We start from the raw sequence: 27409 nt of genomic DNA, 5'->3' as shown, positions 1-27409 counted from the left end.
GAACCCTCCAATTTTGACTTTTTCTCTTTCCCACTTAGGCGAAACAGCCATTAAAGCCAGCAGAATTTACCCGAGTCAGAGTATTCTTGTTGGTTAATTAAGAATGTGTAGAGCCTCCTAACTGCCAAGACTGCCATTAGATTTCTTGTGCACTTAGTTTGTTTACATGAAGAAGCAATAGCAAAATAAGGTTAAACATAAATGCAGACTACAGTTCTAATCTGTGTGATTTCCCTGTAGTTTTTCTATTCAATGTTAAGCATATCTGCTTGTGGGTTAGTTTAATCCATTTCCAAAGTACCCTAAATCACATCTGATAGAACTACTTTTGGTGCAGAGGAATACTGTTAACACAGGGAGCTGCTGTAGGATAAATATTATCGTAAATATTGTATAAATATTATAGTTAAAGGCAGTCTCCTTTGAAGAGTTTGTCAGGACTGGAGAGAAACGCGAAAGAATCAAAATATTCCGGGTCTAAAGAAATGTGTAGTGTGCTACAATAAAACTGAAGCAGTTCTTGGGTAAAGAGCCACTGAAAAAAAATATGATTCAGCAGACACCAGTTGTAATTGATCCTGAGGTCCAAGCACACCCCGGTGTCCATTGGCTTCATCTGAAGTTCCCAGATGTAAGACTTTTTAAGGATTACATTTGTCCGTGACAGATAAAAACATCTGGTTTTAAATTTATTACAATGTACACAGCTTCAAATAAGAGGAAGTGCTGCCAGTAAGAGAAAACGCAGAAAACATGCAAATCAAAGAATTGGTATTTTTTCCTCAAAGTGTGTTATTTCACTGCAAATCTCTGTCTGGGAAGCTGTTTTTTCTTAATCTAAGTGTACCTTTGAAAAGACATCTCTGAACACGTGAATCTAAACTTCACTTTGTAGGAGTACTGCTTTCCTTTTGAGACTTCGTAGCTACAGTTTCCTTTAAAATACTTTACATTGCTGAGAATTTTTTTGTAATAGATGTAATTCCTGTAATAGAACTATGTCTGTCTTTGGTATTGAATTTTGATAAAATTATATATATTAAAAAAATCTGTTAACACAGGCAGTAACTTTATGACAACAAATAGTACACGCGCAAGTGTTACACTGCTAATTCAAGTTTAGTAAGAGTGAATTAAATTTGCAGTTTTATATAAATAAGGAAAACCAAAAAATCTTACCTCAAAAGCCATACAAACAAACTTTGCATGAAAATACTGTACATTATAGAGTAACTTTCAAAAAGGAAAACATGCTGGTGCTGAAAAACCTCCTTGCTTTTTATTCTGTTTATCCTCTGTGGTTAAAGTGCTGACCATTGAATCGTAGCTGGATTGCCAAAATAACCCTCAGCAGAATTTCCTAAATTAATAGATTTCCTTAATATTGAAGTTGTTTAATAATGAGATGAGAAACAGACCTTTTCCAGGACGGAGCAACTTTTAAAATGCCAAAGTTGTGTTTATTGTCAATGCTCTTATTTTACAGGGAAACCTGCAGATACATCAAGTCCATGTGGGTCAGGATGGGCAGGTAGGAACAGAACTGAGTTTTAAACAGCGTTTTACTTTGGTCTTTAAAATTCGTGTTGCACTTGGAATGATCTCGCATTATTAGTGGCTGTTTTAAAGATCAGAATCTGTTCTGGTCTTCCTGTTTAAATAAACAACTTGCAAAATGTTAAAACGTAAGTTAAGTATTTTGTCGGTGGACTCAAAGTATTTGACCAAGTTTATTTCATTACTCCTGCGAGATACGTTATCCCTGTGTTTTTTACCTTCTTGTCTTTGGCCTCTTGACTCTGACATTCACTAACTGGATTGATTATATTGTGTACAGTATGGGTTTTTTTTTCTCTGTTTTTAACTGTCACTGTGGCCAGATGTGGACTGCAGTCCTTGCAAACCTAAGAACATTCATTGCTGAGGTTTAAGCAGCTATTTTTTCATTTTATGGCTGTCTTGGGAGAAACAGATCTTTCACATCTGCTTTTGTTCTTTTTGATAAGATTACTTTATTAGGTGCTTATGTATACGTGAAGTAAGAAAAATAAGCTTTTACTTTGAGTGATGAATCAATAAGTGATTCAATTAGCAGCGTTTCCATGTCAGGTGTCAGCAGAATTGCTAACATTTGATCTCAGACACACTTTACTAAATGTTGAGCTATATTAAAATACCCACAGCACAAAACTATTCCTGTAAGAAGCTTTCTAGCCAGACCACTTGAATAAATGTGGTATGAATTTTTTTTTGCTCCTGTTGAATATTAATAAGTTGTGAGACATGGGTCTAGAACTTGCATGCTGCCTTGAATTGAAAAGGCTCACATCATGAAGGTTCTTGGAACTCAAAGGCCTTGAGAAGCTACCAGTACTCTGAACTGGTTAGTATCCGATTTGGGGGTTTTTTAAACTAACTGTACTCTGGGTCCTGCTTGTAAACTTTCCTTGAAAACAAATGGTGAAGTGCTGGGGTTTTTTTTTTTCTTCATGCACTCAGTTGCATTTTGGTGCAGAAGAGGAACTGCTGTCTCTTGAGCATCAACAGCCAGGCATTGTCACGCTTCAGCTGGCGTCTGTGCAAATTCACAGGTCCCCTCAAGCTCCTCCAAAAGTATTTGCTGCTCAACTGTTTTTCCAGTGGACAAAAAAAAAAAATATTTAGGGGATTTTTATTTCCATTCTGTATTAGATCTCGAGCCCTTCATGAGCAGTTTGAGCCACGTGGGCCTGTTTTGCACTGGAGCGGATGAGTAGCTCTCACATGATGCCTTGCAACAGCTCCTTGCCTGTTATGTGAGGGGGCAGAGGGGAGGTCTGTGGCTCAACGGGCTTCTGCTCATCAGCTGATCTGTGTTAAGCGACCATTTTTGGAGCTATTAGCTCATAAAAATTGCAAAGGAAAGTGAGTTAAACTAAGCTGTGTTTGTGGTTTAAGGATGGAAGTTGAAACTAATACATTTTCCTTGGCACTTGCAGTGGGATAAGAGCAAAAAACGTGTCATACGATACGGTTCAGTGGTAATGGCAGTCATAACAATCCAGTAGCTTGCAATCGTCTGTACATGACCTGTGATCAAAGAGACTGCTGTAGTTTTCCCACCTGTCCATTACTTTTCAGGAGAGTGGCTTTTTCTTCTGTGTTTTGAACTTTGCTGCGTGCTGCCAGGGGACACTGAAGAGTATTGATAACAAGGGAAGTTGTTAATGGGGCACTTTCGAGACTTCAATTATTGAATATTCTTAGCTGACAAACATATACTTATTAGTGGTATTAGATCTTAGCTCGACTACTAAGTATTCCCGTTGAGAATTCATCTCATGCTGCTGTTTTCCACGTGTTACTGTACCCTTCCCAGATGTTAGGTGTCCTCTCTGAGCTGAGGTTTAGTCCTACCGCCTGATGCAGGCTTTCCCTCTGAATCACAAGTAAAGGGTTTACAACAAGCTGGGACTGCAAAGCATGAAGTTGTTAGCTTCATATGAACTAAAGCAAAAAATGGCATAAATGTGCTGTGAAACTGTCAGTAAAATTTCCAAGGTGATAGATATGTTTTAAGCCTCGTAACACCAGTAATAAATACTAACTTCTCTGCAGAATGCTGCCAGTTGTTGATTTTTAACTTTTCCCCCCCTCTTGAATTGTCTGTCCTGGTAGTTGCACTGAATTTAATCTTGTTTTTCTGGCATCATTGCTCGTGGAACTAATGAAATCAGGCCAAAAAGAACACTCTCTACCTACACATGTGTTCTATTAGCTGAAAGTTTCATATTTCAGTGCACATTTAATAAAAATACCAAACTGCAAAAATAATTAGATTTCATATTAACTAACACTTGAAGCTGTGGATGAGTGGGAATTTTTTTGGACTTTGCATCTTAGGAATTACCAGAAGTTTTCTAATTTGTCTCTTTCTTTCCTCTGATTACCTGCCTTCCTCCCTCCCTAACTCATCCTTTTCTTCCTGTGAGCTTCAGTGCTGTGCATCCCAGGAGGTGTTCAGTGTGTCCTGCATGAGACATGCTATGTGGTGCCACACTGTTCAGAAATACATGGGGTGTAAAGAGGTAGAACAGGACAACTTCAGCAGTTAGACATTCCTTGAGTCTGCATTTCAGACATGCTGTTTTGTACATCTTCATAGCCAGTGTTTCTCCAATTTAGAAATTAATTAAAAATGACACCAGACATATGATCTTCAACTAATAGCCTTAGTTATTAAACTAAAATGTCAATGCATTTTAAAATCTAAAATATGATCTTGCATATTCCTGGAGAGCTGACAATTTGTTCACTCAGTGAGTGAAAAATTAATACCAGTAGCAGCATTTAGTTCACTTAGTGTTTGTAGGTATGGTCGAAGCAGAAGAATCCAGAACAAACAACATCTAAGATAGGTTTAGCAGAAAAAAGCTAGCCAGTGTAAATTGCTTGTGTAGTATTAATCTTCCTGCAGCATGCGTACGAAATACGCAGAGTTGCTTCTGCTGCATTACATTTTTTAGAAGGAAACTTGGCATCTTATGTTGCTGTAGGCAGTCTCTTCCAAATCAGTTTGTAATCAGTGGTGTGCTGAGACCCATCCATGACTGTTGAGTTATATATACCTAGAGAGAGGCGATCACATTAGCAACACATTCTTCTGCTGTTTAATGAGGTATTTGTATGGAGCAGTGATTGCATTATCTTTTTCTCAGCTTTGACTCTGACCTTGCTGCTGTGGGCTTTATGGCAGCTGTGAGGTCTGGGAGAGTTCAGGTGCAGGGCTGTGGAGGTAGCCCACCAAGTAAGCTTTAGAAGAGCATTCTCGTGTGTATAAGGATCGTATCAGAGTATAGAATCTGTGATCAGAAGAGATATTCTTGGAAAATTGCTGTAGTGAGGGAGAAAATACAGCAGACTTCAGTGCTGCGAAGTGGCAGCTGGCTGCGGTTGGACCTGAAGGGTTAGAATAGAGACGTGTGTGAGAAACAGATCAGTGGGGGTTTTGTCTTTAACGGCCTCAGGAGGAGTACGAGTCTGATGTCTCTCGTTCAGATCTGTTTTCAATACAGAGTACACCCTGTAATGCGGCTCAGATACGACCTCATCACCTGTGTTTGAAACATCTGTCCTGTTTCTGTGCTCTGCTGTAGACTCAAGTGAAGGCAACCTGTTAGAGGAATGGAGAAGGGAATGGTTGCAAATGTTCAGGGGGAAAAAAAAAACCCTGTTCTAGTAATTCCACATAATATCCAGTGAGTCTTATTTGTCTGGATCAAACTAAAATGAAAATAGGTTGGTTTGTGGAGGAAAGTATTTGCAAACCTGTGGGACACTCCTAAACCAACTCTTTAACACCTAGTGTTTGTATCTCTGTTTACCCCCTGATCATTACTAAGGGACTCACACCTTCCTTTTCCGTCAGGGCATGACATTTTTTTCAGGTCCAATTTAATCCATAACTCAACAGGATTTTCAGTTACACAGACAAAAATGGGTTGACATAGTAACTCAACTTCTGTTAACTGTTATGCATTTTTGCAGATGGCATTTTATTGGGAAAGAAACTTGAATATATTTTCTGAATATGCATTTTAATTGCCTTTCCTAAGCCTTTGGAATAGATGCAGGTTCTATTGATGTTAACTACTTCAATAATGATACGTTATCCAAAACAGTTCTTAATTTTTGTATAAGTCATCTAATTAAAAAGTTCTAGATTTAAAAATACTAGAATTGTTCATTCCAGTTCCTCAGTCAAGAATTAATACGATGTAGGTGTTTTTTTTTCCTGTCTCTAATTTTTAAGCAGTAGAGGGCAGTAGTAGTAAGATGATTGTCAGTTCCTTTTGGTGAAAGCTTGAAGAAATGAGGAGGAAATTTGAAGTGCAAGAGATGTGCTGCTCCGACATCAGCCTTGTAAACTGTCGTTCCGTGGGGACAGAGACGCGTTCGCAGCGTGAGTCTTTCTGCATGCGTTGCTGGCATAGGGGCTGTGTGTGCACGCGCGTGTGCCTGGGTGCAAACGAGAGGAAGGAAGACGACCTGAACTCCTGCGCCAGCTGCTGTAGTAGATTGAAAAGGCTTTTTCTTGTTTCAGCACATCTGCTTTGAATAATACGCGCGGAGAAACAAACAGGGTTGTTAGAAGAAAAACAACAAAATTAAAAACCCAATATAGTGCAGCTGGAACTTAAAAACTGCTGATACGGTTTTGGAAAAAACTTAAGTGTATATTTCTAACTGATAGTTCTTCGGTAATAGGCTGTACTGAAGTCTTGCAGGTCTGCTCTATTTTTAGGAACAAAACCAAGAATAGTTTTACAACTAAATGTGCTTTATGCGAATGTCACCTAGAAACACAATGTATTTATAGATGAAGTAAGATTGCTTAAAATACTTAAGTTTTTTAAGCTCACTTAAGTGAGCATTTTAATTACAAAGTTCCTTTTTTTTGTTTCTTTAAGATAGTCCTTTTCTGCATGTACACTCTTCTATTTGGCATTCCGTAGAAGAGGTGTTCTCCACTTTGACTGTTCCTCAAAGTAGATAATCAAAAGCATTCACCAGACTTTTCAGTTCTGAAAACTTAGTTTGCTAGAGAAAGTATTTTAAGAAATTTAAATTGAGAAACTTATTTTTGAAGCAGTTAAGTGTATTAAAACTTAAAAAGTTATATGGACTTAAAAAAAAAAAACTTGAGGAAAAAACCCTATTACTTAGGTGATCAGTAACATACAAAATATCTGTAGAAAAATGAATATTGTAAGAAAACCAGTAAAACTTGTGTTAACTATGGATAACTGAAAACATAGCTATAATAAACTATGTTAGGTGTAGCTTAACTGCAGAATTTAAAATGCATTTGTAGAAGGCTTGCACCTTCTTTGTAACTGTAAAGCAGAGTAAGACGCTGCCCAGTAGGACAGCACGGATCTCCAGCGTCCCCGTCGCCATTCTGTGTGAGGTTCCTGAAACACACCTGTACAAATGGTTTACTGCAGGTTATTATGTTTGACAACAAAGCAACAAAATCCTTCTACCCGATATGAGGGGAAAGTACGGTCCTTCAGTGGCAGTCACCAAAGTAGGAAAAAAAACACAGAAGGGGATCTACGGCTTCAGAGATATTGATGGGAAAATACATTCTCTGTGGTTACAGAATGCAAAACTAATGCTGGTATTTGATTTAAAATGTTTTTTTTACTACGTAAGGTAATTTATCCACTTTCAGGGGAGATGATGAGTGATGTAGAAGCTCACTGAAAGTCAGCAGGCCTTGCTCTGTAAGTGACTTAACGTTTTTGAAAAACACCGATGTTGCAAATTCTGGGATTCGGTATTGTTTTGTTAAGACTTAAATTCTGATGCTGTTATGGTGGCAAGCCCTTTCTTTCCATGTCTGTGCCACTGATCTGGGGGATCCTTCTGCCTTTCAGCTCTCTTGGACAGCTTGTTTTTAACAGCAAAGGGAATAAGTACTGGTTCTTTGCGTCTGATTGTGCTTCTGTCCTGGTTAATGATGTGAAGTTTCAGAAGTGAGGGACTGGATGACTAAGTTCACTAACCAGTACAGAAAGTTGTAGCAGATACTCAAAGCCACCACAACTGGAAAGTAGCTTCAACTTTTATTCTTAACACTTTTAAATTTCAAAATGTGTAAAATATTTTCTTAGTTTTCTTGAAGAATGGAAAACCTGAATATTTTGCTAGCACATTTTTTAATCCTCTGTAATTTAACAAGTGACTAATAAGCTTTCTTTTAAAATTCTTTTTAGATTTAAAGTAAAGAAAAAAGGCAGGAGTCTTTTAAAATTATTTTTATTTTGGTAAGAGTTTCACTGCATTGACCTGACCACATCCGGTAATTTCTTCACTTTTTTAGGGCTTAAAGGTGTATTGTAATTCTTTTCTTAAACTAACATTTGTGAGTGGGAGAGATTACCCTGGCAAATTCTGAGCAGGGTACAAAAAAGGATACCTGCTTGCTACTATTCATGCAAGTCTCCTTCTCCTTCTTCTTGAGATGTCAGTTGTTTTTCTTTCCGTGGTGCTGTTACTAATGGTGCGCGCTGCTGGGAAGGCAGTAAAAAAAATCTTTTGTATCAGAATCAATGGTATCACATCCCTGAAGACTCCTAAGTTTCGTTTACAAACTGGCTCCATTTAGTTTTCTTTCTGTGCTGTTTTGTGCCAGAAGGTACTGCTTTACTTGATGGAGAAAACCAGTGGTGTCCACGTCTGATACGTCACCAAGAACAGTATCTAACAAATGTTTATTACTGCATTTTCTGTTCCAAGATGTAGCAGGTGTACGTTGGCACGCCCTTGAAGCAGCTTAGTCCTCTTGAAATCCCACATTGTTTCATTCATCATCATGGATGAATATTTCTCCATTTTCAGAGTGCTCAACAGGGCCTTCCAGAGCCTCTGCTCATTGCCATGTGTAATTTAAGTTTACACGAAATCGGTGGAAGAACAGACAAATCAAGTCCTTGCCCTGGTGAATGCGAAAAAATGTACAGCTGTGCTTTTTAGGGGTTTTTGGTTGGTTGTAGTCAGTAGTAGTGGCACCGTTTCCCAGTCTTTCCAATACTTAACTCAAAATAGCTATCTAAAGGCCATGCTGCTGAGAAAAAATAATCGCTTGGAATTTACATTCTTTGTGCTGTCTCCAGCTACTGAGAAGAATCTTTCATTGGCCGGTTGCTGATGTTGAGTGCTGGGTTAACTTGGTTGCTTTTTATCAACCTTGAGCAGGGACTTTTTAAAAGACTCTTTGCAAAATTAGCATGTGTTTTTGAATTTTCTTCTCTGATGAAATAAAAGGCAAGGTGTTTGTGTAAGTGAGGGGTGGCAGAAGCAGTGACTGTTACACGTTTGTATCCTTAATGCACAAAGGAGCTGACCTGATGCCTGGTGGTTTCCATCTAAACGTAAGAGAGGGTGGAAAGAGTCTTTTGTGGTGCTTTTCAGATAAATGTATGGAAATAGACTTTACGTGTGGGAAAGGAAGGAAACGAGGAAGAAAAAAACATCCTTAACTAAGTTTATCAGGAGTGGAAGAAAGGAGTTGCTACTTTGGAGATAAAGCAAATACTGAGTTGTTTTGGTGTACTTAGAGCTTGGTGTGTAGATATTTCTATGTTGTAGTCTATCAAAGGTCATTAATTGTTGTTATTAATCTGCAGTTCAGCACCTGGTGTAAAATGTGAGCTTAGGAAGTCATGGGCACGTCTGCTCCCTGTCTCCACTGAAGCTCGCTAATGCTCATCGGGTCCAGAGTGCTGGTCTGAGACCTAAAAGCCATTTTTGTTTTACCGTTTGGTGAAAGAAGTGTCTTCAGTCCATAACGGTTCTTGAAAAACGCTCGACTTTCTTTAGAATTCCTCATCACCACTTGGTGGTGGTGATCTCCGGGCGTTTGCTCTGCTTTTTTATGTGAAGTCCTTGACCTTCTCTTGTGGGCAGCTGTGGCTGCGACGCCTTTACTTTTGTTGTGGCAATGCTTTGTCTCGTCCAGGATCTGATTGTAGCACCTGAGAGAGAACCTGTAAGAAAGTTTGCAGTTGCCTTGCAAATGAACTTGTTTGAGAAGGTTTTTCCCCATTTACTAATTATCGTTAATTATCATACATGAACAGCCACACAGTGTTTTTTCCTGGGTTTTTTTTTTCTTTTCTAATTTGGGACCCAGCCTACCTTTATATACTAAAAAAAAAAAAAAAAATCTCTGCTGAAGGCAAAGTAAACAAGGTCTCTGGCAGCAAAATCTCATATTTATGGCATTTTTTTGGTCACTTCAGCTTTTGGCAAAGTGTGACAATAAAGAAATAGCTTCCCGTTAATAACAGAGGCCTGAAATCTGACCCTGCCTTCATGCTTCGTTTCAGTGACGCAGGTAAAGATTTGTTTTGGGAGCAAAGAGTAAATTCCAGCAGATACTTGGCTGTAAGCACATAATATAATGTCTGTGTTTTAAACATAGAGTTTTTCCCTAGCGCTTCTCAGGATTTAGACATTATGTCACACAACTATTTTTGTCTTCTGTTCAGAAGTCCCGGTTCCCAATACAATGTCTCTTAATGACCTGCGGAGCCCTGCGCTGTTACCGTTCTCACATCACAAACTCGCTTCTTTTTCTTTGGCTTGCTGATCTAAAGTAGTGAAATGTACACAGGTACGTTAAAGTCAGCCGTTATTTTAATATTGATATGTATTAGGATTTTTTTTTCCAAATTGTTTCCATGTGTGAAAATGTTCTGACTGGTGGAAAGAACTAATAAAGGTGATTTGTTCATCTCTTGTAGGTACTTTCTCTGATACAGTCCCTGAGCCACAGGGTCCCTCGAGTGAGCTGTGATAGTTGTAAAGCAAGGCTGTTTAATGAAGGCTTTGGAAAAGGATAATATTTTCTGTCATCTTTTTTTATTTTTCTCCTAAGAGGGTGGGTTGTTCCATTAAAATTCCATTCAAGCAGACAGGAGCATTTATAATGCTCCAAAGAATATGTTCTCTATTTTGGAGTATATTATGTTCTTTATTCACCCAAATCTTGTTTTAATATTGCTGTAAACTTAATAAGAAGAGATGAGATATGAAGTGATAATCTTTTAAATATAAGGAAAAATAATTTTCTCCACCTTCATAGAAGGCATAGGTCTAAGCTGTCTCTTATTAGAGATTTTGGTAATAAAAATCTCTGCTTGTAGAATAGCAGTCATCACAAAGCTATCTTGCTGTGCTAATCTAGAGAAATCATTTCTTTTTGTTTATTTTTTTTAGTGCTCTTCATTTATGATTTTTCTCATCATGTGATATGAGCTCTGTCTTTATGCTGCAGATTTGCCCTTATCCCATCGCCGTTCCACTTTGTATGCTCTGATATTTCCATCCTCAGTTATTTTAAACATTAGGGGTGCCTCTTGTGTGTGTTCAGAAATCACTGTCCCACTTCCAAATTCCAACCCAGGGTGGATTTTGGGAATGGTTGGTACAATTGGGCTGCCAGTGCCCGTGGTGGGTTGGTGCTGGCTCTGTTATGATGCTGACATCCTTCGCTGGATCCCAGCTACTTGCTTGCTGCTGCCAGTCCCGGGTGACTGCTGAGCTCTTCAGCGTGGAGCGATCCCGTTCCATCCTGATGAAAAACATAACAAGTGCGTGCATGTGGACGTGTGTCAGGTTACTAAATGGCAAGTGTAGAGTTCAGGCTGTTAACACAGTTAATCTTTCCACTCTGTTAAGCGCAACAATAAATCTTGACGACTTAAATCTGTTTCCGGATTTCCGTATTGTCTGACCAGGTTAAGCGATCAATGGGATTTTGTGATATTTCACAAACGGTGGTCGTGACTTCGGAGATCTTTTGTGACTAGTTAAATATGTGGAGGTGGAAAACGGCTCCCCTTTTTTGTGTCCTCTCCGTTAAAGCAATTGCTTCTTGCCAAGTTTGATCACAAAAGCTATCCCTTCTGAAAATTAAACCCCAGTGGCTCAATTGCAAATTAAGAATGAGATTATCTTTTTAGAGAAAACCTGTGTGATTTACACTGAGTTTTCTGGGTTTTAACAAGATTAATATTAAATATAGTGAGATTTCACCAGCTGGTTGACGTTTATGTCTGTTGTTTATGGATTTAGTCCTTTCCGTAGTTCAGATATTTGTAGTCCAGTTTTCCAGAATCCTTAAAATATTTCAGAAGGGTTATCAAAGAACATAATTTTGTGATTTGTATGTTGACTTGGAAGAAACTATACAGGATGCCATATAGTTCAGTGTGTATTTTAATAGTTAATATGTGTTTATTTCAAGCATATAAATTAAAAAAAAAAAAACAAACAAGATGACCGCTTTCTTGCTTATTTTAGGTATTGAAATCCCACATCAACAGACAATTTCCAGTTCTGATCTCGGATGCTATTTTAATTAGCTGTGCTATATTCACTTTATTCAAAGTACATCTCTTTATCGCTGTGAGTAACATTTGGAAAGTCTGTTTGGAAAATCATTCACTCTAGATTGCCTTAGCCATTTCTTTTGGTGTTCTGTGAACAAAATTCTTCTTTGTGGAATAAGTACTTTAAATTATAAACTTGCTTCGTTTTATTTGATCCAGTCTGCTGGGATTAATTTTTCTATACTGGCTCCATCAATTATTCAGCTAGAGCTATCAGTTCCTGCCTGGTCTGGAAGCAAAAAGCAGTGCTGCTTTACACGCAGATATTCTTTTTCTTTGATCGAAACTCTGGGCTCCTACCAGGGTTGAACTATGAATGAATGAATCTGTTTTATAAATTGCTTCATTTTTTTTTTTTTTACAACTATTTTTATTCCTGAAATATGTCATTCCATGCTTCTGGAATGTTGCTAAATTTTTGTGTTAAACAGCAGAAGTGTTACAGAGTTCACCGCGAGGAAGTATTGGAATGAAGTTATTTATCACGTTAGTGTGATTTATTAGTTAACTGTTTTGTTACAGGTGGCTCATAATGACACTGAAAATGAGGTATCTCCGTCCCACAGTAGTGCCGTCCTCAAATCCAGCCCATCTTCACTTGGTTCGTGTGTGGTTTCTAAGACTCGCTGTTTTGCTTCTGAGTTGGTACTGCAGCGTTGACTCCGAGACTAAGGTCGTGGGTTTCACTGGTGGAAACGCTCAGGGTTGCAGAAGTTGCTGTAATGCATCAAATTCGGTCAGAGGCAGAATGTCAGTGGTGCCAATCGATAAGTAGATGTAACAGCTAGCAGTGAAAAAATACCGGTCAGTACTTCAGAATTCCAGAACTGTGTTGTGAGATTTTTGAGTTTTGATTTTTTTTCTTTTAGCAGAAGGCAGGTGTTACAGCATCTTGTGTAAATAGCAGTAGGAAGAATGTAGTTCAAGAACAGGACATCTGCTCTGCTGTGAATATGAACAAATGAGATGTCCATGTAGAGAGGAGAAAGGTATGTGAAAACCAAACCAGAGGCCATGCTCTGTGAAATGAATGAAGTTGTTTCAACAGCGGCACTGTGACTTATGTTGTTGACTTTGGTGGGGTGATGTTTTCCATCAAGATAAGTTTGTTTTATAGTAGGTCAATATACAAAAAAGACCTTGTCAGATGGTAGAAGAGGATTGTAAGTATAGAGAACAGAAGTGTTGCATACAGAGGTTTGCCGAAAGTCAGAGGTGAAGATAAAATTGTTGCCCGTGATATTCACCATGTGTATGTCTCGCACAGCCACGTGCTAACGGGTTGCACTTTGGTGTGAGGCCAGGTTGCAGGTCTCCTAAAGGAAGGACTGTTCTGCCTGTGTGCACTACCAGAGAACAGGAGGCTGATCTTCAAAGGCATGTGGTAAAATACCAAATGATTGGACTTATTGGTGTGTATTTTTCATTGTTGACGGTGATATGTCAGAGAGATGCTATCTGAAACCTGAAGAAAGGAGTGATCAGTGAATCATCTGTTCTGAATTAAACAAAATATGACTTAGACTTGCATAATGGGAATGGAACTGTCAAAACCATTTGTCATTGGCCTAGTTCTTTTCCAAGCGATGCTAACAGTTTTACCATTACTTGGAGTCCATTTAGTTCTCTCACTCTTGACAACAACAAAAAATCACTCATGAGTTTCACGAGTGTATTGCATGACCGTTTATGTAAGTATATACTTAAAAGGTCCAAACACAAGGAACAGATGCTCCTTCTTCTGTGGAGGTTTTCCAAATTGAGATGATTCTCATTTGAGTCCATGCACACTCTCTGGAGTAGATAAGTAGTAGCTGAGGAAATCCAGGTTTCTGAGTGACTGACCTGGAAATGGGTAGATAAAACTGTTCAGAGGGCACTTTCTTCTCTTCTTTTAGGAAATATCATTGTATAAGAGCTTTTTATTAGGTATATCAGCTGCAAATGTCTTCATTAGAAATGCTCCTTTCCTTTGGGAAAATTTAATTTGGATCACTTGCTTTGAAGAATGCAAGTCTTGGTTTACCAGTATCTGTGACTTTCTGGAGTTACTTTATAGAAGACACACAGATGCTTTCGTTTTCCATACATTGAATAGTATATTTTTCATTATTGTGGGAGGAAAGTGGAATGTATCTGGAGACTACTGTCAAACTTGATGTTTTAAAAAAATCAACCACTGACCTGCAGAAGAGCAGAATGTTGTCTCCCTGATGATAGTGTAGATGGAGATGGACTCGGCTAATGAAAAACGAATGACACCCTTACAAAGTCAGAACATCTGAAGTTGGAATCGGGCCGTACTTTTCTGTATATATGTCTTTAACAGTAACAACACACCTTTAGGAGCTCTCAACACTGCTAGAAGCTGCAGTTAAATACCACAAAACTTTAAATGCCCTTCTCACCATACAGTAACTCTCTATCACTTGTTTTTGTCAAAAGCTCTGATGAAAATTTGCAGCAAAGCTTAACAGAGCAATAAAAGAATTCCTAGAATGTTGCAAAACAGTTGACCGAATGGCCAGCATTGCTGCTCTTGATCTGGCTGCCAGCAGCAGCAGCAGCACGAGCGCGTTGATGCGTCTCCCGTCTCCCGTAGCGCTTCTCAGCGCGCAGTCACGCTGTAGGGGACCGTTAGCGAAGTCACTGCTGCCCGAGCTTTGGTCAAGGCTGGTGACTTCTGCCGTGTGTTGGAAACCAGCATCTTCCAGGGGGAAGTACCAGCATTCTGTGGTTTTAACATGGTTTTAATCTTATTTCCTGTCCCATTACACCAGACTAAGCCAGATTGTTTCATAAGTATTTATTGTTCGTTTCACAGTTTTTTCTCCTGCCTGAAATACTAAACTTGTCCTTTCAGCCTCTATCTAAAATCTGTGTAAATTGTAAAAATTATAACAGTGCAATCCTACTTCTCAGACTTTGTCAGTACTGACTGAGAGAGATTCTGACCTTCCTCATTGCTTCTCTCCTTAAGTAATTGAAATTTCCAGACAAATCTGTCATTTTTCCTCTTCAGGATTTCCTGCAATGAAAACGTCCCATCCTTTTAACCGTAGACTAGTGCATAATTGTAAAAAAGGGAAGTCTATTTCAGAAGGAAAATCAGTGCTATTTAAATTATCCCCTGGACGTGAATTGTATCTCTCTAAATCTGGTTTGCTTAGACCAGGAAAACACAACGGACGAGTTGGTGGTTTCCCCAGCCCCAGTCCTGTAATGGCACATGGCATCCAGCAGCTCTAATTCCGAGCATTTGCAAACGCTGATGATCGAGAAAAGAACGTAAAAGTCAGACTTCAGCCCTTGCGGTTAATTGGTTTGTTTTTTATTAGTCAGACCTTGATGTCAGTACAAGAACTGACATTTATTTTGAATTTTTTTCTAAATTCATACAAATGCCATATTAATTCCAAATGTTGAAATTTGTTGAGAATTGTGTTTTCCATTTCAAGGAAAACATTTTATTAAAATGATAAATTGATTTGTCATCTGTTTGCGTTTTTACTGTAATGATTATTAAAGCACAAATTGGTGCAAAATGTTTGAAAGAAATAAAAAGTCCTTGCTTTTTTCAACCCAACTCAGTGCAAAAATCAGAAGCTAAAAAATCCCCAGACTTCCTCTTCCCTGATTTGGAAGGTCCTTTCTGTATTTGCTTTGGTGAGAAAAACTGCAATATAATGAGCAGTAAAAGAGGGAAATATATGAGTAAAAACAAACAAAAAACCATTTAGTTTTGTGGTGTTCAAGCCAAAATATGTTGAAATGAAATATTTTTGTGAGGGGAAAAAAGAAGTCAAAATTGTTCTCACTGTTAAAAAATAATAAAAAAATCCAATCTGCTTTGGAATCATCTTTTTAAGGAGTATGAGCTCGCAGCGCAGTGATAAGGATAGCTGCCTCCTGCGGGGCGCGGAGGTATCCAGTTTTATGGTCCATTAAGTTTTACGGTCCGTCTGACACTATCTGCCTTCTCGATAGCATCTGTGGGAAGGAACGGTTTGTGCCGGGCTGTGTGTTTGAAGAGAGTTGTCTGTTATGTTTTACTAACAGGTGGCCCCTGTCCTGTGGGATTGAGAAGGTGCAGGTTTTCTCCAGGTGTAGCCCCGCAGCTCTGCTACTGGTGAATTCAACCCCAGAAGCCAGCAGCAGGGACCCCTCAGGTGTGACCATGCTTAGCGTGATGCTGTGGCACTGAGCTTGTGATGCATGCTTAGAGAAAATCACTTATAAAATTACACTCTTTCTTTCATATCTGTAATCGTTATGGACAGTGCAAAGATTTAAGTTTGTAGCTAAGAGAATTGTTTTGAGAATGGCTGCTTTAAAAAGGAAAAAATAGAGAGGGGGGCATCTGGGAACTGTTCCTCCACGGGAAACCTGTTAGTGAAATACTGTTGGGGAATGATGGTGTCACTGTCACAGGAGTTACAAAATACAAACTTAAAATTTTGTTCTCTGCTGATAGATGCTGTGAGGAATTAAAGGAACAGTTTAAAGGTGTGATTTGGTAGTTGTGGACTTTCTCAGAGAGACTGCATATGCTGTAAATGAAACCTACTGTTGGGCAAAGATGTTTTGTTTCAGTGAACCAAGTTTTACAATCTAAGCATTGGCATTCCTCAGCAACATCGATGTTGCAAACACGTAAGCCGTGCTTCCTAAGTGGTGTTGTGAGGCCTTCACCTGAGGTGAGAATGCACCAGAGCTGACGCCAACCCTTATTACTGACCAAAGAAAATTGTACACCCTCCATTAGGAAATATATAGGGAATGTGTAACGCCTAAAATAAATATACATGGGTATATCAGAATTTGGTTATATGAATTCCACCTTTGTCATCTGGATAGCAAACAAGTTTGTTGTCCTGTAGAAGCTTTTGCCATTGATGGTTTTGTTTTGATGCTAAACGCGGCCAGCACTTCAGTTACTGAGACTTTTCGTTATTAATTATTTCCTTCATATTCATATACGTTGGTAGATGCTAGGTAACTTGTGTTCTAAAATCTCCATTTTAAATTGTGGAAGAGGTGTAATGTGTCTTTTAAGGTATGATGTTGCGTTGTAGCCTCAAAAATAGGAGCGCTGCACAGAGAACCCAATGAAATGGAGGTGCAATGCCTTTCAAATGAGGTTGGATTGGATGCATCCCCGTAAAACAGCCCAGGCCTTACTTCTGTATATTGGGAGCAGTGCTGATGGGTAGCAGGGAGCTTTTGTTTTTGAAAGTATGGGCTTGACAGAAGCCAGCTCTTTTGACTTGCACAGTTTTTGCACAGACTTTTCTGGTACTGGAACATTGTATTGTGTGTCAGCTGTGAAGTTAAAGCTGCCTTGGAGTGATTTTGATTCTGGTTTTTTTTTTTCCCCTATGGAAAAACAGGCATGGGTCGTCTTTTCTTACGATTACATAGCACTGTCTTAAGATTTAGCTTAAATAAAAAACTTCATTTTTGTGCTGTTCTTTGGAGCCTTTATTGAGCCATTCTTTCTGGGGCAAAAAGTAGACTTTCTCTACTCTCCTACATTTTATTTACGATAGCTGTCCATATGTCTAATGAGGGGCTTGTTTCTCCCTCAGGATAGTCTTTGGCATCTTTCTTCTTTAGTTGCTCCAGGAAAAGTTTGGCTTTGTAAGAATCTTCTTGCTTTGGCTTTGCTTTGGTTTCCCCCGGTCTCTGTTCTCACAGCTCCATCAAAGGCTGGCTCCTGGCTGCCCTGACATTCCTTCTCGGTTGTGCTTTTTGCTGAAACCTCATGAATATACTGCGCTAGTGCCTTTGAAGTGTGCTTGTGCCACTTTTGTGTAGCTGGTTTCAAAGCCCTAACAGCCTTTCTCCAATTCAGAGCGATCTGGGCAGCTGTGTCCCTCGGGTCCTGCAGCGACTGCCAGGTAAAACTTCAGCAGCCCGAGCACTGTCGGGCTTCCAGCTCTTTTATCCCAGTGCGGGCAGGAGCACAAAGGTTCTGGCACACCACCGTAAATGTGATCTCAAATTATGACTTCATGTAAAAATCACAATATTTGAGTGAGAGTGGTAATTGAGATCAGAAAATACAAGGGAGTGCCACTTTCTTTCTTTTTTTCCTTCTCATATTCTGCGTGGTGGTTTGATGTTCCTGTGTTAGTGTCATTTCCACTGAGTTGATTGAGAATGCTTTCCTCATCAGTATCTTATTTTTCATTATAAATGTTATGTTATATATTCAATCCTTCTTCCACAGCCTTTCTTGGTAGCAACGTGAGAGCTCTGAAATACTTATTTCAGGAGAAGACTGAGTTGTGCCGTGCTGTCACGCTCTCCCCGGCAAGGTGCAGTGGGACGACTCCGTTAAAAGCTGAGTTTTTTGAGACAAAATACACGCAGAGGGTTGCGAAGGTTATGTTGTTATTTTGCGTTGCCAACTTGGAACAGGATATGTAATTAAGAAAACCCAACACAAATGCGCGCATGCAGTCTTTCAAAAAGCTCATGGGATCACCGAATTCTATGTGGTATGAGGCATAAACAGAAACCAGAAAATATCCTCAGCGGGAGAGCAGCGGATGTAAAGCACACAGCGGAGTTGCGGTTTGCTAGGTGCGCAGGAAAGTGGAAACAGGAATGGACCGAGTGCAGCAAGAAGGAATATGGTTGGACACTAGTACCTGGTCTTGACACACTTGAGACACTTAACAATTTTCTTTCAGCTCTGTAAGAGGAAGGCATCTGTGAAATTGGGGTGAAGAAACTGGAACAGTGCTGCATTCCAGTAAGATCTGAAACAGGGGGGAGATGCGTTTTTACCTTCTGACAGAGGAGGTGCTAAAAGGGGTTGCAATCATAGAAAACCCTGTGACTAATCAAAGTCTCAAGAGCCATTTTTTCAATTTTGGAGGATTTTTTAAAATTGTTTCTGTGAGAAGAGATCAGATTCTGATAGCAATCTGGTGGAAGAGCCTCAGAAGCAAAATGCTTTTTAAAGCGGGAGAATTTGTCCATTGAAGCAAGCCACTTGGTTTGTGGTAGAAGCCGTGGGTATGGCTCTGCTGCTGTGGGCATGAGGAAAAATACAAAATACTGCAGAAGAGACCTGCAGCCACAAATCATCTGGATCACAGAGCTGGAGTCCAGCAGAAATATCTGTGTTGAATATTTTATTTTGTTTAATCCTGCAGCTCTGCCTTCTCACAAAAACAGGCGGGCCATAACAAGAGCCCATAAAAAGCATAATTATGGTTTTATTTGGATTTTAATGTTTTTAAAAGAGACAGTTTTCTCAGATTATCCTTTGAGTTGGGTTCAACACCAGAGATGCTCTGTTGAAAATTACAGCCCGATTTTGATAGCGCAGAGCAGTGATGGCCAGGGCACAGCCCAGGGGGACAATTTGGCCTGCCAGGAGTATTTATGGACTGGATGCATGGTCATCGCAGCAGTCTTGTCTGTATTCATATGTGAGAAAAATCTCTTTGGAGTCCCAGCAGCGCTGTCGCTATATTTGGCTGTGTACTCAGCTGGGAGGAAAGGTGATAAATAATACGCTGGAGTTAGTCTGACTTCTGGTCAGTAGAGCTGGTGTGCCCCATTGGGAAGGCAGAAGATGGCATGTGGCGTGAGGCTAAGGTGGTCAGGTTGTGGGTCAGTTCGTCCCCTCCTACCACCCCACCCACCCACCCCCCAAAAAACCCCAAAACACTAACCAACCCGCAGCATAAGAAGCCTCAGGACGTGATGTTACTGAAATTACTTAAGCTTTCTGACTTTGTACACGTCTTTTATCTCTGTGTAATCAGAACCAAAGCTCAGGAGCTGTTGTGTGTAGTTGCTAAAAAAATAATTATGCACCGACACAGACAAAGAGAAGAGGAGGTTTTGGCTTTAGTACAGCTGTGTGAGAAGTTTTCATGATCCGTTTTTGAGAGGCCAGCTGACCATCAGCCATGAACTGGTATTGCCAAATAGAGCAAATGGGTGATATCCCACTAGAATAAAAAGCTTGCTCTTTGACTGCAGATATACGATTAGCCAGTGAAATACAAAACCATCAGACACTGTGTTTACAGAACTTGTTGCTGGAGCTTTTGCCAAAAGCACAGTGGAACAAAGACCAGCGTTAAATTTAGTACATGTCAACCTGATCAAAACCAACTCTACGCAAACAAAGCCTGGCCAGACTCAGACACAATGTGGCCTGCAGTTGCCAGAGCTACCACAGAGGATGGGATCCTGCAGCAAATACTGAACGCTACTACAGCGGGAGGCGCGGGCAGCCCGTCTCCAACGTCAGCCCGTGAGCTCAGTAGGCCTGGTAAGGACTGGAGTAGGTTTTATTTAAGGTAGCAAGCTGGGGTTTTAGTTGTTTTGTTCAAAGCAAGTGTTTAAAAAGATACGCTATGGCTGTTCAGTCTCTTTTGTCTATTTAAATCCAAAAGTTTGCGAAACCCTTGCAAACCAATCTGTACTGGACACTGCTAAACTGCAGAACAGCAGCAGTGAAGCACTGAGTATCACCTCTTGACATTTTGTCCAACGGAGGAATGAAAACAAATGCCTACACTGCATAGAAAGTGATGTCTGAAAGACTTGGACAGAATGATCTCATGCGACTAACTTATTAATAATGGGTTTGCTTTTGTCTTACAAAAAGGACACCGTGTGGGTCTGCAGTGGGAAAGAACAGTTGGAGGGAGCAGGGATGTCTCATGACCTTTCCTGTGGTTGTGCGTGAGAGTCAACCCAGACAGGCACAATATACAGTAGCAGAAGATAGAAGCACACATTTCAGGAGGAAAGAGGGTGATTTTGCCAGAAAATATTTCAAACAGGCAGGGGCTGTAGGATGAGACCGTGAATGCCAAGGCAAGGAACCAGCGAGCAAGCCCCGTTATCTTAGCAGTCCTGGTACTTCGAGAGAGCCCAGAAGGTTCAAGCGCTGGCATGGAGAGTGTTTTCCTAACTGGACAATAAATAACTTAACCACAAGGTTGACTGTAAATATTTCATGTTATGTTAATGTTAGTCTTTAAATCTTTTAATGTGTTTCTGAGTTCTGACTTGGAAGGAGGACGTGATGTTAGGGACTTTGAACAGCTGAACTTCCCTGGCCTGGACTCTGGGCAAGGTGTTGTGAAACACTTTCTGCCTGGCCGCAGCCAGTTGGAAGGAAAGGCACGGTGAAGCCATGCTCCAGCAAGTGTTTCAGCACTGAGTGAGCACAAAACCACCACATGAGGCCAGATCGTTCCAGCTCCTTAAATTTTCCTCTGGAGCTGATCTTTTAATTTAGGAGAAATAAACTCTTCCAGCTGTGTGGAACAACCTGGGTTATCTTGTCACCTTGCCCTTTGAGGGCTGCCTGTCTGTGTCTCATCAGCGGGAGAAAATGATCCCGGAGCCCTTGCAGCTTTTCATTTCTCCCTTCTGAAGAGAGAGATCTGCTGATAAACGTTTTCACTTGTTTTGCGTCAATTAATACTGTGAGATTGTTCTTCGAGCCGCTTCAGACAGCCTTTATCTTTTACATCTTTATGGTAGTGTTTGTGTAGCAGTGTTTACAGGGAATGTCTTCACTACAATCTCTATTATCTCCGAGGCACATTTTATTCATTAAGCCTCGTTCGACCACAGGACTGATCAGAATATGAAGTGTTTCACAACAGAGTAAACAAAGGCAAGTTTGCGGTCACAGCTATCCGACATGTTCTCCCAGAGAGGCTGGGAAGCATTGGCTTCACGTTCTTGTCATTGCTGTGGCTTTTAATTCCCATTGCTTGCAGGCTCATTGGAGCAGGCAGGGTGAGGATGGAAGATACCGTAAATTTCTCAGCATTTCAACTTGGGGAGTGTGAATCATTTCTTTCTTGGAATAACTTTAATAGAAAACTAGAAGCCAACCTGATGAGAAAAACGTGCGAAACCTTTTCTTCCTTTTTTTTCCAGTTTAAATGTTTTTTTTTTCAGACTATTTTTATCATGAACGCCTGAGCACTTTGAGAAACCTAAGAAACTTTTGACTTGTAATGCGTACAGAATTAGAGCGCTGTAAAGAAGTATTTTGTTAGGAGGGTTTTTTTAAGGAGCAGTAGAGTTCCAGCCAATTAGAACAGAAAATTATTTGTGTCTGGGATAGTTTGCTTTAGATTTTAAACAATTTCTGTAGCTTATGGAAGGTTAGAAATTGGTTGGATTTCCTTCTGAAGAGATGTAACATCACTTCTAATATATTTTACAGCAGCATCAGATGTCGAAAGCGTAAGAGAGCTTATATCTCACAGAGGCAGTGCCAGAAGCATAGCAGCGTGCTCGGTAATTCCCCGGTTTTACAAGAAGCAGTGGATTATATTCGCTTGAATCTTACTCAGTTACTATGTCATTCTTTGGACGTTTTATCTTGATGATTTCAAAATACTGAACAAGCGAAAAGCACAAGCAGCTCAGTGCAGATCAATTTAGTGACTCCCATTCCTAAAAGAAATATTGACATACTTGTTGTTTTAGGACTTGAATTTATGGTTCTTGGGGATGTAGTCCATTCCTTAATGTCATATAATCTATTGAGTGCTGGACAGAAAGCCAGAACTACTGCTTCTCAAATCCTGTGCCTGCCATTGCTCAGTGTAACTTCAGAAAAAGTAACTTTTGGTATGAAGGAGCTCGGCCGCTAATAGAGTTTACAAAAAATGTGAGGCTGTTATGAAGCTGCTTAATATCTAGTGTTTTCTTGTCCTAAGAACTGAGCCAGTCCAAACACTTGACATACAAAACACAAAATTGTACAGTGTGTGGTCTGTCTGGGCACGGAGCGAGGGTTCGCATTGACCCGCGCTCTTTGTGTGGCTGGGGGTCGAGAGCTTCCCCTCCTGTCCCCCCTCCGTTGGGCGAGAAAAGGAGAGAGCACAGAGGTGCCCTGAGTCTGGCTTAGTCATTCTGAAACTGTGGTCTTATCAATGATTGCTGTGTTCTTAATAGAACTTGAATGCATTTTGCCAAGTGAGATCCATTCTAACAAGCTGAAGGAATTGGAGGCAAAACTGTTAATTTCTAACGACTTGAAATTATAACACTTCTCACTCGGTGTAAACGACCCTGACGCTGCTCCAGCCCAGGTCTCTGGGCTCCCTTGGTACTTCTGCCTTAGGTGAGTTGACAAATTGACAGTTAGTAATCAAGAAAGTGTTCATCTGAATGCCATTTCTTTGGAGTGCATTTTTTATCATCTCTGGAAGTGTCCAGCACCACTTTTTAACTCCGCAGGATTGTCCAGCGGATTTGGTGCCCAGTACAGAAACCGCGGTCACAACGCAGCTTGGCAGAAGCAGCCCTTGAATGTGACTTCCCTGCACCATGCTGGTTTTGGGGCACTTTGAGACGAGTAGAAAAGGTTGGAAAATGTTTTATGTAGGAGAATTAATGAAGACCAAAGAAAATAGAAGAAAAATTCTGTTTGATTTACAGATTTACAATGAATTTTACTCCTCAGTGACACGTGAGACAAAATATCATCTTTGCTGATGAGACTTGGATAAATGTCAGCTGGAAAACTTTTGTATTTGTCCATTGAGGAAGTAGCTTTTAAAAACTTCAGTGAAGGAGTTTATTTTTAAGTAAGTATTTTCTTCAGAGTAAATTAATATGTTTACAGGGCCAGTCTCTAGTTGTTATAACATCTTTGACTTCTGCTTCTTAAAGCTCCTTTAAGATCTTTAGCAATTAAGCTATACTGATAAAGCTGTGTGTTCTTATCTTGGCTCTTCTCTTAGCTTGGAGGAAATAATTTGTGCATTATATCAGGGATAAGAGGTAGAAAGTGTGAAATCTGATCCCAGTTCTGCCACTCGGTGACCCGTAGGAAATTGGTTCACCACATCCTTTCAGTTCTCTTGTCTGTGCGATAGGTAAAGGCTCGTCTCATCTGTCTTCCAAGGTATTCCACAGCTCTTTGGAGTGTTTAAAAGCAATACCAAACCTTTTAATAAGCTTCTCCATGTATCATTTTTACTGAAGTAAACTAAAAATTAGGTTATCTGGAGCTTACAATAACTGTAAATTTCAGATTAACTGTGAAATCTTTCTGCTTGAAATCAGTGTATCCCACTTGCTCGGAAAGATTTTCTGTTCCATTATTCATTGCAAGGGCCTTAAAATGATACTCCAGTGACAAAGCCTCTATTTATTTTTAGACAATTGGCATCCACTTCTGGCTGACCTAGAATGTTTCTTTGATGACAATGTCTGTGATCCAGCTGGGTTTGCTGAATGGTTGAATAAACAAAGACAGATAGTAAAATGTGGGAAAGAAAAGGCCGTTTTTATTATATTAGAGAATCTGTCCAGCCAATTCCAGGCCTGGTTCTAAATGTCATATCTATAACAGTACACTTCAGCTAAGTGCCCTTCTGCTCTCCATAATATCTCTGGAATTTTATCATTATTGGATTTCAGGGTTATGAGAAGGCGAAGGTCAAAAAGTTCAGCATGAAGGTGATTCACAAAAAAAAAAGGCAATCAATTTGTTATCCGGCCTCTTCCTTCCTGAAGTATGTAGGTTAAATACGTGGGAGGAAGAGGATAAGTCTAAGCTTGTCGTTTTCTCCCTTACCATTTTTTCTTTATTTTTTCCATTTATGTTTTATTTGCAACAGCATCCATGTCAACTTAATTTCTGGATGATAATGCTGCCTGTAGGCAGAGAAGTCCACATAGTAGAGTAAATATAAGTCTTATTTTAATTAAAATCACAGCATCATATTCCAAATTTCTCTCTTGTTCAAAAAGAGCCTAAACCGGTTATTAGATACCATGCAGGCAGGTGTCAGAGGGCAAAATTTGGCCATGAATCAAATTTCACTGTAAGTTTAGGGGAAGTTGATCTGTTATGTGAGATTTAAGACCAAGGGGCAAATAACTTTATTGCATGTATTTAAATTTAGTTTCTGCATTACAAATAATAGCTCGTAACAAAAAGAACAACTTGATACTCTAATTTTGACATCTCAATGGTCAGTTACAGCCTTTTGTAGCCTTTTTACACTAAATGCAGCTCAAATTCTCACTGGGGCTGCCGACGGAGGAGACCCAGCAACCCCGTCCTGCCGCGGGGTGTAGTAGCAGCCCTGGCCAATAAAAACCATTACTGCCACTGTGAAAAGCAATGGCACAGCTTAGGAGTTTCAGCGTGAATATTGTCAAAATGTTTTAACAGGAAAAACAGTTGGTTTCCCAATTTTTTTTTTAGCGGTCATTGCATGTCTGAACAAAAAGCCGTTTTTAGGGTGTGTAAAATAAGCAGATGTGCTCTAGCTTTTCGCAGCGGCCGCTGTCCTGTCTGCGTTTCACTTCATGAAACGATTAGAGTACCCAGCAAACGCTCTGCGGGAGCATTGGACAGTCAGAATCATCGTGTTTGTCTTGGATTAGGAGCTTTAAAGGATTTCTTTAGAAGCCTTTCTGTTTGCCTGTTTCCAGAATGTAAAAAATTCTTTCACATATAATATGTTAGGCTTGATGGCTTCCGTGTAATTTTCCATGGTTCATACTTCCTGCAGTAATAAATAAAATGTAGTAAGAATAAATTATAAATATTTATAAGACTATTTTTGTCTTTTATTAGGTTTTTGTGATTTAGAATTTAATATCCCAGCCAAAGCTTCAGTCGGAGCTCTCCTCTCTAACATCAAAATGACTGCTCAGAATTTTACAGCTGAAGACTGATCTAGTTGACTGCAAAGCCCTCACCTGTATCCGTGCCAAGGAAAGCATCCGGTGAGATAGACCAAACAAAGCCCGCAAACCTTAGACATCCAGATTGGGGTTAGGCACTTCATACGACCCAAGAACATTCCAGCTCCCATCCTTCTGCCCCTCTCTCTCCGTTAGTGACTTATGGACTTGATTGATACTTTTTTTTTTTGAAAAATATTAAAAGGAAAAAAATTATCACAGTTCTAGAAAAGTTACTTTTTATAAATGAGTAACTTTCTGTGCTTAAATTTGTATCACAAATAATTCTAGATTTACTTCAACAAATATTTTTCTGAATGTTTTTGTTGTAAAATTTGGACTTAATTTTTATGGAAAAGAATGTGGTTGATGGTGCTAGAAAAGAAATAAACACAGTTGTGTTTTAGTTTCTGAAAAATATTTAGTCCCTCTTATTTTGTGCCCAGACTTGAAACTGAAATATTTCCTTCATTTGGCTTATGCTGATGTGCAACAGTTTTGTTTTTCATTTCCCTTGTAAAACATGTTGTTCTCGATGTCGTGAAAGTCCGTCCATATGTACGTTCCTCTGTGGTCGTTCATATTCCCCATGCTCCCAAACTGGGAGTTGTATTTTGTGTCGGTTCTGTCATTTGGCTCACGTGCCTCACGCTGAGGGCTTAAAGGGCGATGTCTGCTTCTTTTCACCCCTCGTGTGAAGGTACAGCATCCTGAGATTTTTCTGCAGTTTGCATCACTTTTGATTTCAGTACTTTTGTATAGCAGGATAATGAAATTAGATTTTTCAGTTGCCACTGACTTCCTCTAAGATTCTTTTAAAGTGCAGGAAAAATAATTTTTTGTGCCCGCAACAGCTTCCCTGTTGTCCCATGGATTCAGATGACCCCTTTAAACGTGAAAAAGCCAAGCAATAGATAAAAGGCTGTGGGTACCTTTACTCATGTGGGGAGAGCCTTGTGTCCCAGGAAGGCCTGTATCTGCTGATATTTCACTTGCCAACTGCAGCGATGAGGTGGCAGACTAGTAAATCTCTCTCTTGAACAAGTTGGTGATGCTAACTTCAAACCCAGATGCCAAGGACATCCCCAAAAGACTGTGAGAAACCCAAGAACTCCTGAGTGGCTTGCCTTCTTGCAGTTCTTCAGTGTTAAACAGGCAAATTCTAGTCAATGAGATAAAGGATTAAGCATGCTTGAGAGGGAAGTTTGCTTTTCCTTCCACCTGCATAGTCCTCTTCCTCTTACCAAACACAGGCAGGGTTGCAGCAAAGTGTTGAGTCAGGAAAGTGATGCGTTCAAGATGGCAAAACCCGTCTGCTTTCTCCCATGCTTTTATCCATCCCTTGCCAGTTCAGGAGCACCAGTGATGCTCTGCTCTAATGAGTCATCCTTGACTGTGTAACGGTGGTCGGGCAGAGTAAAGCAACAAAGAATTTGCCACAGGCTTGACAGAAGCTATGAGTTTGTGCTGTAGGAACCTGCTTGGCCATGGCTGCCTAAAGCCGTGGAGTCTTAGCATCTTTGGAAACGCTTCCCAATCAGTCCTGCTGTCAGCATCGTTTGTTACTACCAGATGTGATGTGTTTGCTGTTACCTGCCTCTCCATTGGTGAATGTCTTCTGATAAAGTTTAGATCATTGCATGGGTCTTTGCATTTCTTCTCAGTTGTTTTTCAAGGCAAAAACAGTTTCACCCCAAGGGAGACATTTGGATACAAGCTATGCTTTCAGTGTCTTCTGTTGCTTGGGATCCTGTTGG

General features: G+C 39.9%; 1 protein-coding gene across 5 annotated transcripts in view; it reads left to right on the top strand.

Moving 5' to 3' along the window:
* BANP (BTG3 associated nuclear protein) overlaps positions 1–27409 on the top strand; it is a 144551-nt gene that overhangs the window by 79627 nt on the left and 37515 nt on the right. For 3 of the 5 annotated variants that reach the window (XM_086758110.1, XM_086758109.1, XM_086758107.1), the window contains exon 11: positions 1487–1531. In XM_086758110.1, coding sequence (XP_086614236.1) covers positions 1487–1531 — 45 coding nt within the window. Of the gene's footprint in view, positions 1–1486; positions 1532–25542; positions 25769–27409 lie in introns of those variants that run through there. The other 2 variants (XM_086758112.1, XM_086758111.1) reach the window with 1 other exon arrangement.

Source organism: Chlamydotis macqueenii, chromosome 13 (genome assembly GCF_036417535.1).
Source record: "Chlamydotis macqueenii isolate bChlMac1 chromosome 13, bChlMac1.mat, whole genome shotgun sequence".
Taxonomy (NCBI): Eukaryota; Metazoa; Chordata; class Aves; order Otidiformes; family Otididae; genus Chlamydotis; species Chlamydotis macqueenii.
Note: the sequence above shows the minus strand (reverse complement) of the source record. Positions and strands in the feature narration are given on the sequence as shown.